General features: G+C 44.7%; 2 protein-coding genes across 17 annotated transcripts in view; one reads left to right on the top strand and one right to left on the bottom strand.

The window, feature by feature from the left end:
* The window catches only part of MLH1 (mutL homolog 1), a 51,306-nt gene extending 47,899 nt beyond the window's left edge, over positions 1-3,407 (top strand). For both annotated transcript variants that reach the window (XM_004277916.4, XM_033402180.2), the window contains 4 exons: positions 286-450; positions 1,014-1,106; positions 1,403-1,516; positions 3,095-3,407. In XM_004277916.4, coding sequence (XP_004277964.2) covers positions 286-450; positions 1,014-1,106; positions 1,403-1,516; positions 3,095-3,262 — 540 coding nt within the window. In that variant the 3' untranslated portion in view covers positions 3,263-3,407. The remainder of the gene's footprint in view (positions 1-285; positions 451-1,013; positions 1,107-1,402; positions 1,517-3,094) is intronic.
* Positions 3,408-4,696: 1,289 nt separating this feature from the next.
* Positions 4,697-12,636, bottom strand: part of LRRFIP2 (LRR binding FLII interacting protein 2) — a 120,978-nt gene continuing 113,038 nt past the window's right edge. For all 15 annotated transcript variants that reach the window (XM_049715908.1, XM_049715910.1, XM_049715913.1 and 12 more), the window contains 4 exons: positions 9,739-9,859; positions 7,102-7,181; positions 6,429-6,533; positions 4,697-6,004 (listed from right to left, as the gene is read on the bottom strand). In XM_049715908.1, the coding sequence (XP_049571865.1) occupies positions 5,894-6,004; positions 6,429-6,533; positions 7,102-7,181; positions 9,739-9,859 (417 nt within the window). In that variant the 3' untranslated portion in view covers positions 4,697-5,893. The remainder of the gene's footprint in view (positions 6,005-6,428; positions 6,534-7,101; positions 7,182-9,738; positions 9,860-12,636) is intronic.

The following is a 12,636-nucleotide window of genomic DNA, read 5'->3' on the forward strand; positions in this document are numbered from 1 at the left end:
TCCTTAAAGCTACACAGAAGGAAAGTGCCGCCTCACGGCCTCGCCTTTCCCACCTGTTCAGCAGGTCTTTTTGTTGGTCACACCTTCTCTGTTGCAATGGCCATTGGTGAGGAGGAGGAGGATGAGCTTCTGTTGTGGATTTTCAGGTGTTTTCTTTGGGGGAACTGCAGAATGAGTGTTAGATTTGTCGCTTCTCACCTGCTGTTGTGAAGATGGTTTTGTGGGAATTCAGGCTGCGTTGGATGCCCTGTTATGCTCATCCCTAATGTTTTTGATCCGTCCTAGGAGCCAGCACCACTCTTTGACCTCGCCATGCTTGCCTTAGATAGTCCTGAGAGTGGCTGGACAGAGGAAGATGGTCCCAAAGAAGGACTTGCCGAATACATTGTTGAGTTTCTGAAAAAGAAGGCTGAGATGCTTGCAGACTACTTCTCTTTGGAGATTGATGAGGTGGGCGACGGTCATTTTTATACCTCCATTGTATTCTTCAGATAAGAGTCAAGTTCTGTAGTTGGTCCAGGATCAGGACAAGAAGGCTGGGCCCCCTCTCAGAAGCAGCCTGTGACCTCTGTGACATCTTCACTCCCTATTTGCATTTCTAGGTTTCACAACTTTTATCATCCATTCGTGCCCATTCCTGTCCCCAGGGTGCAGGACCCAGGCAGGAGGGAGAGCTGAATCCCACGGTCCCTGCAGGCCCCAGTGAAGGAAATGATGCTTTGCCACTTGCTCTCCTAAGAGGTTTCTTCCTCTTACCCCTTGATTTCTGGGGCTTTCCTTGATGTGTTCTTTGGTTGGTGAGCAGATCCAAAGAGAAGGTGGCTCTGCTACATGTCAGGACAGAAAGCTCTAAGTGCTTAGTTCTGCTGCCCCCAGTGCCCAGCCTGGTCAAGCACCTGGTTGCCCAGAACGGCTGGTCTGAGGACAAGACCCGGAGGAAGCACCAGGGAGAATTTGTTTAAACTGTAACGGCATGATTTCTTATCCCGTCCTGGCCTTTTTTCCACAAGCAGGAAGGGAACCTGGTTGGATTACCCCTTCTGATCGACAACTACGTGCCCCCCTTGGAGGGTCTGCCTATCTTCATTCTCCGACTGGCCACTGAGGCAAGTGATGGAGCCAATCCTGATGACAGTCCTGTGGGTGTGTGAGTGTGTGTGTGGGGGGGCGGGGAGGGCACATGGCCCTACCGTCATCTGTAATGATGAAGAGGAAAAGGGTAGCATGGCTAAGGTCCCTCTCATCCCTGCCCACCCCAGCAATACTCAGTAGTTCCAACTTACAGCTTTAATGCCTAAAAAGTCACGTTTAGTTTTTAAGTTGTCTGTTATCTCCATTTAGAAATGAAATGTGTTTAAAGCACGTACCTATGTTGAGGTATTGAATTCTCTCTTTGGAGCAGGTGAACTGGGATGACGAAAAGGAATGTTTTGAAAGCCTTGGTAAAGAATGTGCAATGTTTTACTCCATCCGGAAGCAGTATGTGTCTGAGGAGTCGACGCTCTCAGGCCAGCAGGTATGAGGGTGTGCACTGGTGCCCGGGACTGGGGGCACAATCTTGCCCTCTCTAAATTCCTAGGATCCGCTGCATATAAGCTTCAAACACAGTGGTCAGCTCTTACGAGTTTTATTTCCTTTTGAAATATAGAAGGTGCCTCCAGAGTGACCTCACTGTCAGAGGTACAAACACAAGCCATCGCAGTGAGAAATGGGAAGTTTCAGGGCTAGTGGGTGGACTGTATCTCCCATTGTGAGCCCGGAAGCGTGTAGCCTTAGCCTTCAGGTTCTGGGTCAGTCTCCCCAGTCTCTTTCGGCTTGTGCCTCACTCTGCCTCTGACCACTGCTGTGCCAGGAGGACACGGCTGTACTTGGGTCAGGGCCCCAGCTCTTACGGAAGGTCAGCCTGGGTTCCTCATGTTTCTGTGTCAGATGACAGTGCTCTTTCAATCCACAACTATTTCGGAGGGTTTGGCTGGGTGGGGGAGAGGGGGCTTTGAAATACAGGAGTACCTCAGAGGTTTTATTGGTTCCGTTTCAGACCACTGCAGTAAAGCTAGTTGCGCAAATTTTTTTGTTTCCCAGTGCATATAAAAGTTATGTTTATACTATATACTGTAGTCTGTTAAGTGTACAGTATATAGCACTGTCTCTAATAAAAAGCCAGTGTATATACCTAAATTAAAAAATGCTGTTAGAAAAATGGAGCCAGTAGGCTTGCTCAATGCAGGGTTGCCACAAACGTTCAATTTGTGTTTAAAAAGAAAAGAAAAAAAAAAACCCGCAACAGTCTGCAAAGTGCAGTAAACTGAGGCCTGCCTGCAGTGTAAGAATGGAAGGGTGGGTACTTGATACACGTAACTGGCTCGGTGATTGCTCCTAGTCCTCCTCTGAGCTGACATGCTGTTTCTCCAGCTTCATGGGTGAGGAAGCTAAGGGACAGTTTCAGTGGGTGCTCAAGGGTTCCCAGAGCCTGTGGGTGGTGGAGCGGAGATCCAGTCCCAGGTCATGTTGGCCAGAGCCCCTGGAACCATCTCATTCCAATGGAGGTGGCAAGAAAGCACACTTACCAAACTGTGCTGAGAGTATCCCGTTTGATTGGAAACACTGACTTCAAGGTGAGGAAGGATGGATGGGAAAGAACATCTTCTTTTACATGAGGCAGCCTAAGGCTTAGATGTAGGAGGGGAAGGGTGGAGTAAAATAATCCTCATTTATTTTTTCATTTCTTACCTGTGGAGCTTTTTGGGAAATAGAACTACATTGAGACTCCAAATTTAGTGGTAATTACAGAATGTACTTCCTACTACTGCCATCCAAACATTATGTTAGATCCTGCTACAGTAAACACACTCTCCCTGATTGGTAACAGTTTCTATGGGAGGAAGCGTCACGAAAGCCACGACTGATTCTTTTCTTCCATCTCGTCTCTCTGCTCAGGCCTGTAGGATCCCTGAGAGGCTGGCCTAGAAAAGATACTTCACAAGCATTAGGTCACACAGCCTATTATAAGCCACCAAGACTCTCCAGGCCCAGTGCACATCAGCCAGGAAACCAGTGTAGACTGGGATGTGAACATCTAACATGTCTCTTTCAGAGTGAAGTGCCCAGCTCTACTCCAAACCCCTGGAAGTGGACTGTGGAGCATGTCGTCTATAAAGCCTTCCGCTCACACCTTCTGCCTCCGAAACATTTCACAGAAGATGGAAACATCCTGCAGCTTGCTAACCTGCCCGATCTATATAAAGTCTTCGAGAGGTGTTAACTATGGTCGTCTATGGCCTCTGGGATGGGTCGTTCTTCCTCTGTATCCCGACATTGGTAGGTTGAACTCACACTTGCATTTTAACTAGTAGCACTCCTTCATGCATGGTGGATTGACTATAAATAAATAGTCAAATTTGTCCTAACATGGTTTTTTATTTAATTTCATTACACTTGAAATTTTCCTAGATCCATTTTCACCTAGTGTATACTGATTGTGTTGAAGAATCCCAAAAGTAGTTTGAAAGCCTCCTGGACGTCTGATAAGAATTCTAAAAGGGCCTTAAAGACTTTATAGATCATGCATTGATTCGATTCTTTCTGTATTCTGGTGAATTTCTAATATCAGGTGATAAATATTATGTTGGTTCAGGTGCCTTTTTAAAAAAGAGGTCCTGAACCTATAAGAGGTGCTGATGACATTGTCAGTTCAGCTTTCTGCGTAGTCACTCTATTAGTACCTTCAGTAACCAAAGCTAATTAATTTATTCTTAATTTAAAAATTTGAAGAAAATAGTTCTTGTCCAGTCCAAAACAGGCATGAGTTTTTAAGTTAGCTCACTTTGTTAATGGCTATCAATACTACCAGCTTAAGATAAAGGAATTTCTAGGTATTCTTGTTTGAAGGGTGTTGTAAAAATACAAACTGAAACTGTAAGTACCATTAAAATAAGCTACCTTAATATTAGCCTGCATTAATAGAAATGTGCAGTCAGCACAGGGAGGAAGAATGCCTATAGTTTTGAGGTAAAGTCCAGATTACAAGGCTCAGTGAAGAAAGTTCTGTGGAAAAGAAGAGAAGAGTCTATTTTACGAGAAGTGGAACCATTCCATTCGGAAAAGACTGACAACAAAACAGCTCCAGGAGGAGCACAGGCTGAGTGACCGTGGGTGGAGAGGAAGAGGGATTTCCAAGGCCTCAAGAGGTGGACTACACGATGTTTCAGTTCCAGGTATGTATGGGATTCTAGGATAAATCTGCATTTCAGAACATGCCTCGTCACTGCCCACTCCCACACATCAACTGAAAGAAAACTTATAGGAAATCATCTTAAAATATGGAAACCAATTTCCTGAATTATTTTATTTTTTAAAATTTATTTATTTTTGGCTGTGTTGGGTCTTCGTTGCTGCTTGTGGGCTTTCGCTAGTTGCAGCAAGCGGGGGCTACTCTTCGTTGCAGTGCGTGGGCTTCTCCTTGCGGTGGCTTCTCTTGTTGCGGAGCATGGGCTCTAGGTGCGTGGGCTTCAGTAGTTCTGGCGCATGGGCTTAGGTGCTCTGCGGTATGTGGGATCTTCCTGGACCAGGGCTCGAACCTGTGTCCCCTGCATTGGCAGGTGGATTCTTAAGCACTGCACCACCAGGGAAGCCCCTGGTTTCCATGTTTTAAACACAAAGAGCTAATTATTCTAAAGAAGGGAATAATTATTAGAGATTTTATTCATATTTAAGTTAACTTTATTACCTAGTTTCAAGTCTAATTTTATCTTATGTGGCCTTAATTCATTAGACTTTCCCCCATATTTTTTCCGTGTAAACACATTGAAGATACAATAATCATTTCCATAAAACCACCTCAATTCTGAGCGCAAAAGAGAATCACAAATACTGTAACATGGCTACGACTCGATGATAAAATCCTCAAACTGGGTGCCTTTAAAGATGAAACTGAAGTTCTTAAAAGAAATTCTATATTCCAGATTATTTTTCCTTAAGGAGAGAAAAGAGGGGTGAGCTAGGCGGGCATGACTGCCAATGACTAGTTTTAAAGGCTCCTCTAAGAAAATGAATGTGTCAGTAGCCAACTGTAGTCAGCAAAAGGGTATATTTAATAGAATCTTCAGGCTGACTTCCCACCTGCCTGGCCTGGCCTGCCCTCCCTCCCTCCCTCATCGGGCTGGTCTGAGGTTTCATTCCACAGATGAGCAGCAGATGAAATACTTTTCAAGATACAGCACAGTTGATGTGAAGACTAAGGACCCTACTCTTACTTTAAGAGTACAGGCCTTGGACTTCCCCTGCCCCATGCAATAAAGCAAGTTTTATATACACTCCCCATATCTTTTTCTAACATTTTCTTATATAAATTTAAATATCTTACAAAAAAAGGCTTTTTCCTCCAAACATATAAATTTGAGTGAAACATATATTCCCCACCTGTGAACTTGTGTCTTCACTAAAATATAAATGCTACCTGATATTAAGGGTAAATGTCTTTTGACCACTGGAGATCACTGAAGTCTGAATTGCACTGTGGAGAAGGCACTTGTGTTTTCTGAGGTCTCCAGGAAGTACCTCGGTGAGCGCTGAATCGCTGTCCTCCAGAACCCGTGCCAAAGCCTCCGAGTGCCCAGTCACTGAGGCAGCTGGGGAAAAATGGTGAGTAAACTTGATTCTAAAATTATGGAAATAAAAAATAATAACGGCATGGACCAATTCTTAGTCTAGAATCAAACTACCAACAAAATCCAAAGTGTTCATTCATGAAGATTCAAACCTGTTTCATTCTCTCATAAATTATAAAATACAAAGGTGGCTATTTTAATGACAAAGCTCAAACAGTCCTGAAAGGGGTTTGAGTGGACGAAAGATCAGTCCTTCCAGGCGGGGCCCGGGCAGTAGGGCGGCCTCCCTATTGCTGGGCCAGCAGTGCTGTCCTGTTGGCCTTCATCTTCTCCAGCCGCTTGGCCAGATGGCTGTTGGTCATCTCCATCTCCTCGATCTTGTCCAGTGCTGTTCGTAACTGGAGACAGGAAGACCTTGGTCACTTCACATGGTCAAAAACGAAACCCAGCGCTACTTTCCTCTCCAGTTTCTGGGAAGTGGAAGCACTGCATGCGATCCTGCAGTTGCGTTGTTTTTCAGGCAGCCAGAGGTGTTAACCAACGGTGCTGAACATTAATCAGAGAGGACATAGAGAAGCTGGAGAAACAGACCTCATCTAAACAAAAATAAAAACTCTCCTTTTTCTTATTATCTAACTGACCAAAACATAAAAGTAAATGGCAGTCACTGTGTAGGTCAGAAACCAACACAGAACAATGATTCCACTGCTGTTTGACTAAGATTGGAGCCAGGATTAAATTCCTTATGTAGCAAAGAATTTATCTCCAAAGGATTTTTTCTTTTTAGGAAAGTATTCCAAGAAGCATAATAAAAGCAAGTACCTCTCGTTGTAGCTTCCTCTTTTCTGCTTTCAGTTCATCCTCGACTTTCTCCGCATTCTCAGCAGCGGTTTTATATCTCAGCACCTGCCCCTCCAGGCGGCTAATCTGTAAATATGAGAACACAGGCCTCTGGTGCTGGCACTAGGAACCACCACTTTTTTGCAGCCAAGATGGAAATACAATGTCATGACAGATTCCAAGAATCTAACACTAACAAGTCCCCTCAGGGGGAGTCAGAGGTCCTCTCAGAACTCGACTGCTATTTATACATCTAGAACTGTCCCTAGAGAGGATGACAGCTGTAGTGTCATAATAGGGCCAATTTCCCACGTTAAGTTTTACGACAACCATATTGTTTAAAAGCCATAGTAACATCGCAGGAGGAGACTCCCCGATAGACTTTCTGAAATATACAATAAGGGATTATGTTATAAACTACAATCTTCTTGAAGGCTCTTGAAATAGCTACAAGAAACAGAATTATAGCTTCAGTCTCATTCATTCATAGAAAAGGCTGAAATGCCCTATCAGGTGTTCTCCGCTGGCTTTTCCACTTTAGAGCTTTTATAGAGATTCAACTGCAAAGGCAGCTCAAAAAACCTAGGCATTCATGGGGTTAATCACTGAGATGCAGGAAGCAGATGTGTTGGTACCGTACACAAGAAGGACTTACACTTTGCTCCAAGGTGGTTATATCCTGTTCTGCTTTTGAAAGCTTAAACTTGTACTCACTAATTTGTCTGTTGGCATCTCCTAGAACAGAAGAGAATAATAAACCATCTCACAGAGGTGAAGGTGTGAACGTGAGGCAGTGAGGCCCCCTGCAGTACAGGAGAGGACTGTGCAGAGGAAGAAGACAAAGCACACATGCACACAGGCAACTGCGGTATCTCCTGCAGCACAGGTTCTGGCGCATCTATGCTATGAGAAGCTCTAGCACTTGTGTTGCAACAGCATTTTAGAAGAAAATTCTCTCTTCACACCATGATGTGTGCAGGTAGAGGTTGAAGCAAGGAGCCCTGTCAGCGCAGCAGGGCCCCTGCCAACCTTACCTGCAGCCCCAGGGCCCAGGGAGCCTCTGTGCCCACGGGACCAGGCCCCCCCCGCCCCGCTCCAGTTTCCCTGCCCCCAGCCCTACACCTTCCCATCTCCCCAGGTATCCTGCTCCCCACAGCCCAAGTGCCCTTTTCTCCCCACCTCTGATCTAAGTCTAACCAACTTTAAGGTCCTGCTCAAGGTCCTGCTGAATTTTCACCTCCTTCATGACTCTCCTTAGTTAACTAGAGCTTCTCCTTCCTTTGTTGCATTTTTTTGGACTCTCTTTTATGACATCATGCTTTCCTAACATTATATAGATATGTAAGGACGGGGCCGAGTTTTGGCTTCTTGAATCTACCTCTGTTTCTAGCCAAGTGCTTTGCACGTAATGTACGCTTAATATTTACTGAAAATAAATACTTTTCAGTAATATGTTGTGATAATGTGTTAAGGATAGAGCTATAAATCATTAGCTGTATATCTGACCTAAGAAGCAAACCATTTAAAATGAGAAGCTTAGAAATGCTGGGGGAGAAAAATTCCAGCAATCCAAATTTAACAAAAATCACTCTGAACTAATTACATTGTAATAGGAATCATAAGGTTTGCAGGAGATAAACCAAATCTACCCTACTTAAGAACTTTTCTACTTTTCCATAAAACTAAGGTTAAAACTACCTACATAATCTTTAATGCAAAAGGTTTTTCTAATTGGATAATTACTGTCACCCTAAAATTAATGTGGTTATAAAAGCCTCTCCCCAAAAGCCATCTCTGGTAGCGAAAGAGAACTACTCCCATTTCTGGGCCTAAAACTGAAGCTTTAGGATACTGTTTTTTAATTCTTAACTCCAGCAACTTATTATCAAAATGTGCTGCTTCCTTCTCACCAAACCACTCATTCCTTCCTGTTTTCAAAAGTATAAATCCCTGGTCTCGGCCATTTATTTCATGCGTGTTCTGAAATTCCATCCCCAAACACCATGCTTACAGACAAGGCAGCTGTCCAGAACTGAGAGTCACCAGGTTCCTGTCCCGGCCTCCGGTGCAGGGGAGCTGCCTGCTTCTGTCGCTACATGCCAGGCCCGGCCCAGCCCAGCCCTGCCCGGCCCTGCTCTGCTCACCTGGGTCACAGCCCCACCCCGGTCACTTGCCCTGCTTGCCACAGACGCCAGCTCTGTCGTGGTGCCTGCTCTGGGAAGATGTCACACATCAATGCACACCCATTCCTCCTCAATATGATTCCTTTTGAATTTGCTGTTTTAGGTCCAACTCTTACAAATCTGTGCACTGCCCTCTTTCTAAGACTGTTGGCGGCCACTGGACTGTTTTGGTCACTATCACAACCTCCTAACTAGTCAACCTACCTTTTGTTATGCCCCTCTTTTCATCTACCCTCCACTCCAAATCGGTATTTCTAGAACAAAATATTTGAACTATATCACAAGGGTTCCAACTGATATCCAATAGAGGAAATGATACTAACCTCAAAAGTTAATAGTAATAAGTTAGTTTTAATAAGCCTGGTTCAAAAAGCTTGTCTATTTGCCCTAACTCAGAATATTTAGATAAAAGGGCCATGGAATAACCACTATTTTAAAATAAGTTATCAGAAAAGCCTTATTCAAATTGGAAAAATAAGTGTCTCCCCTGTGTGATTATACATTATCTAACTGTATATGAATGGCTGCTAAAATCTCCCCGCTGTGGGGATTACTGTGACTACCGTAGGCACTTTAAAATAATATGGGGTCAAAAGTAAAAAGGCAGAACAACTGAAATAATTTGGGTAAACTGAGTAGGCTTACTTTGTGGCCTTGGTTTAAATTCCATCTAATAAAGATTAATTTGGGTTAACAAGACTACTTCTGGGAAAATTCTGAAACTACTCCAGAGTAGTGTGAGTTAGTTCCAAATATATTCCCCTCCAGTTATCTAAGATAAATTCCATAGAAAAACATGTCATTAGGAAGGGTGCTTACAGATGACCCGGGGATGTGGAGAAGGATAGTGTCATGATGTCACTATTTGCAAAATGTTCTAGAAATCACTTTGCCAGGAAGCGGGGAGAGCATTACCTCTCAGGCCTTGTCACCCCAGGAAGCACACAGCCTAGTAGAAACCTCTTCAGTTCCATGACTGACCAGGATGGCTTTTCTAGTCCAGCTGAGAACTAACCAGTCTTCAGAACTGCAGGCTCTAACAGCCTGCTCACAACCACGTCCCGGACACAGCCCCACGCAGGTCAGTGGCGGCCCGGCCCCAGCCTTACTCTGCATTTCGATGAGCTGCAGGTCCGAGCCATTCTGCAGTCCCGCCAGGTCACCTGCTGTGCCATCGTTCCTGGAGCACTTCTGCTGTTCCTCCTCCAACTGCAGCTTCAGTTTTCTAATCTGAAGAGGAAGTAAAGGCTTATGCGTGAGATCCAGTCTCTCAAATGAAACAGATGCTTGGCCTGGTGTCCACATCTTAGAATAAGGCCACAAATCATTCATTCAGAAACTGTTTCCTGGAGTGCCTGCCATGGGGCACGCTGTGCTCAGGTGCTGGAGATCAGCTACGAGCTAATTATCAAAAGGAGCAAGCTCCAGGACCAGGTGTCCCAGTTAAAACAGCCATATTTTATTATTTGTGCAGGTCTGTGGAAAAGTACATCTTAGGAGTTCCTTTTTGTTATTTTTTATTAAAAATGGAAAATTCATGGGCAGTTAGAGGTTTCTTGTTTAGAGTTAGGTTAAATATTCTTATTTAGAAAAACTGTATAAAGAAATAATTGGAAATATATTTTTGAGTTCAGCTACGTAATCTACCTTATTTTACCCAAAATAAAGGACATTCATAGCAGCTTATTCATTAATAGCCCCAAACAAGAAACAACTGAAATGTCCATCAAGAGAAGGATAAGTAAATTGCAGTCGATTTATACAATGGAATTACTACTCAGCCAAAGAAGGGAACATACTACTAATACGTGCAGCAACAAGGTGAATCTCAAACTGAGTATATGCTGCGTGAAAAACTCCAGAAAATGCAAACTGAAGGGACAAAAAGCAGGTCAGTGGTTGCCTGGAGAGAGGGAGGGAGGTGGGAGGGGAAGGAAGGTTTACAAAGGGACACAGGAACTTTGGCGAAGTTATGGATATTTTCACCATCTTGATGGTGGTGATGGTTTCACAGGTATTGCTGTGAGTTAAACTGTCCCCCCAAATTCGTATTTTGCAGTCCTAAGCCCCAGTACCTCAGAATGTGACCTTATTTGGAAACAGTCACGGCAGAGGCACTTAGTTGAGATGAAGTTACACTGGAATAGGGTGGGCCCCTAGTCCAATATGACTGGTGTCCTTATAAGAAGAATGCCACATGAAGAGACAGACAGGCACAGAGGGAATATGTGCTAAGACAGAGAATGTCATCTACAAGCCAAGGGACCCCAAAGATGGGCAGCAAAATGCCAGAAGCTAGAAGAGAGGCCTGGAACTGACTTCCCGTCACAGGCCTCAGAAGGAACCCACACTGTTGACACAGAGCTTCTCACCTCCAGACTGTGAGGTGAGAGGACATTCTGTTATTCTACGCCACCCGGTTTGTGGTGTTTTGTTATGGCGGCCCTTGGAAACTGATATAGGTATGTACATCTGTACACTTTAAGTATGTGCAGCTTACTTTATGCCAGTTATAACCTAATAAAGGTTTTTTTTTAATTTACAAAATAAACTAAAAAATAAAATTAGGAGGGACTTTGGGTTGGGAGAAAAGAAGGCCCAGGTGGAGACAAGAGTCTCACATGTGAAAAATAAGATTAGACGGACAGAAATGAACTGCATGCTGAGGCCTCTGGTCCACCCTCAGTTCCCAAACTGCACACCCAGCTAGGATTGTAGCTCAGGCACAGGACGGGATCTCTCTCTTTACAGGACGGGGATCTCTCTCTTTAGAACTCTCTGACTAGCCTAAAATAAAAGACCAACATAACCACACCTAAGGTTCCCAATAAGACACCCAGCCACACCAGGCTTCACAGAAACTTGGACGAGCCCTACCCACAGGCTCAGAGCTGCCCACCAGCTTTTTAGTCCTCTACTTTAAACTGAAGACCAACTAAATGTACATAAAAGAACATCTGGAAGGAAACAAACTATGCAGATAGAAAAAAAGAATCAGGAAGCAAACCAACCAGCCTATCAATACCCTCTGAGATAAGGGAAAATATCTACATCCTTGAAATGACTGCAGAAATAGAAACTCAATAAAAATGAGAAGATAACGGTGAGAATATCTTTTAGAAAGCAGAACAAATGAGACGAAAAGGGATGGAAAAACAGGAGAGAAACATTATCTGTCCCGAGGTCTGATCCCCCTCGCCACCCCCAAATCAAATCAAAGTCGTGTTTCTCCAAATGCCTACAACTCTTATCATCAGAGATCCAGGAAGGAGCACAAATCAGAGCAAGTCTGCCCTCTCCTACAGCGGGCCACCTCCGGACCAAGACCAAGCGTCCCCACGCCTCCTGCGTCCTTCATCATCAGGGGTCAAAGGTGAGTCTGCGTGCTCAGAGTTCCAGGTGGCTTCCCCAGCTGTCCTCGGCTCCATCCACAGGGGTCAAAGGGAAAGCTCAGCACTCGGACCAGGTCTGCCCCTCCCCTGATGGAGAAAGGGTGAGCTCGGCACTGGGACTAAATCTGTGCTTCCCAGACAACTCTGCCCTTTCAACCATGACATCACTATCTGCCTCGGGTCAACCGGGACTAATCTCATCATCCCCATCATTCCTGTTCAATCATTCCTATTCAATGTCCATCTCGAAAAGGCTTGTCGTCCCTTTTCCTGCACTCCTTCCCAAAAGGCCCGGTACAAGCCCTACTCTGTCTTCATCTCCTAACCTTTCCCAAAGCCTGACACTCTTGCACTGCACCCTCTGGACTATCCTCCACCCTCTCTGTGCATCCCCATTACCCCATCGGTGCTCTAATAGAGACCTGCCCTCCCCTGAGGGGCCTGCTTCCTCTGCAGCCTGGCTGTCCTTTCAGCTCACCTCTCCCTGAGCCTGAGAATGGATCAGGTGTCTTCTTGCGTTCCTTGCTGTCACAAACTCTTCTCCCTCTAGCCTCCCTGAATTCCTAATGCAGTTCCTAATCGCATCGCTTCAGATTATAAGTACTAACCCCACCT

Source organism: Orcinus orca, chromosome 10 (assembly GCF_937001465.1).
Source record: "Orcinus orca chromosome 10, mOrcOrc1.1, whole genome shotgun sequence".
NCBI classification, from domain to species: Eukaryota; Metazoa; Chordata; class Mammalia; order Artiodactyla; family Delphinidae; genus Orcinus; species Orcinus orca.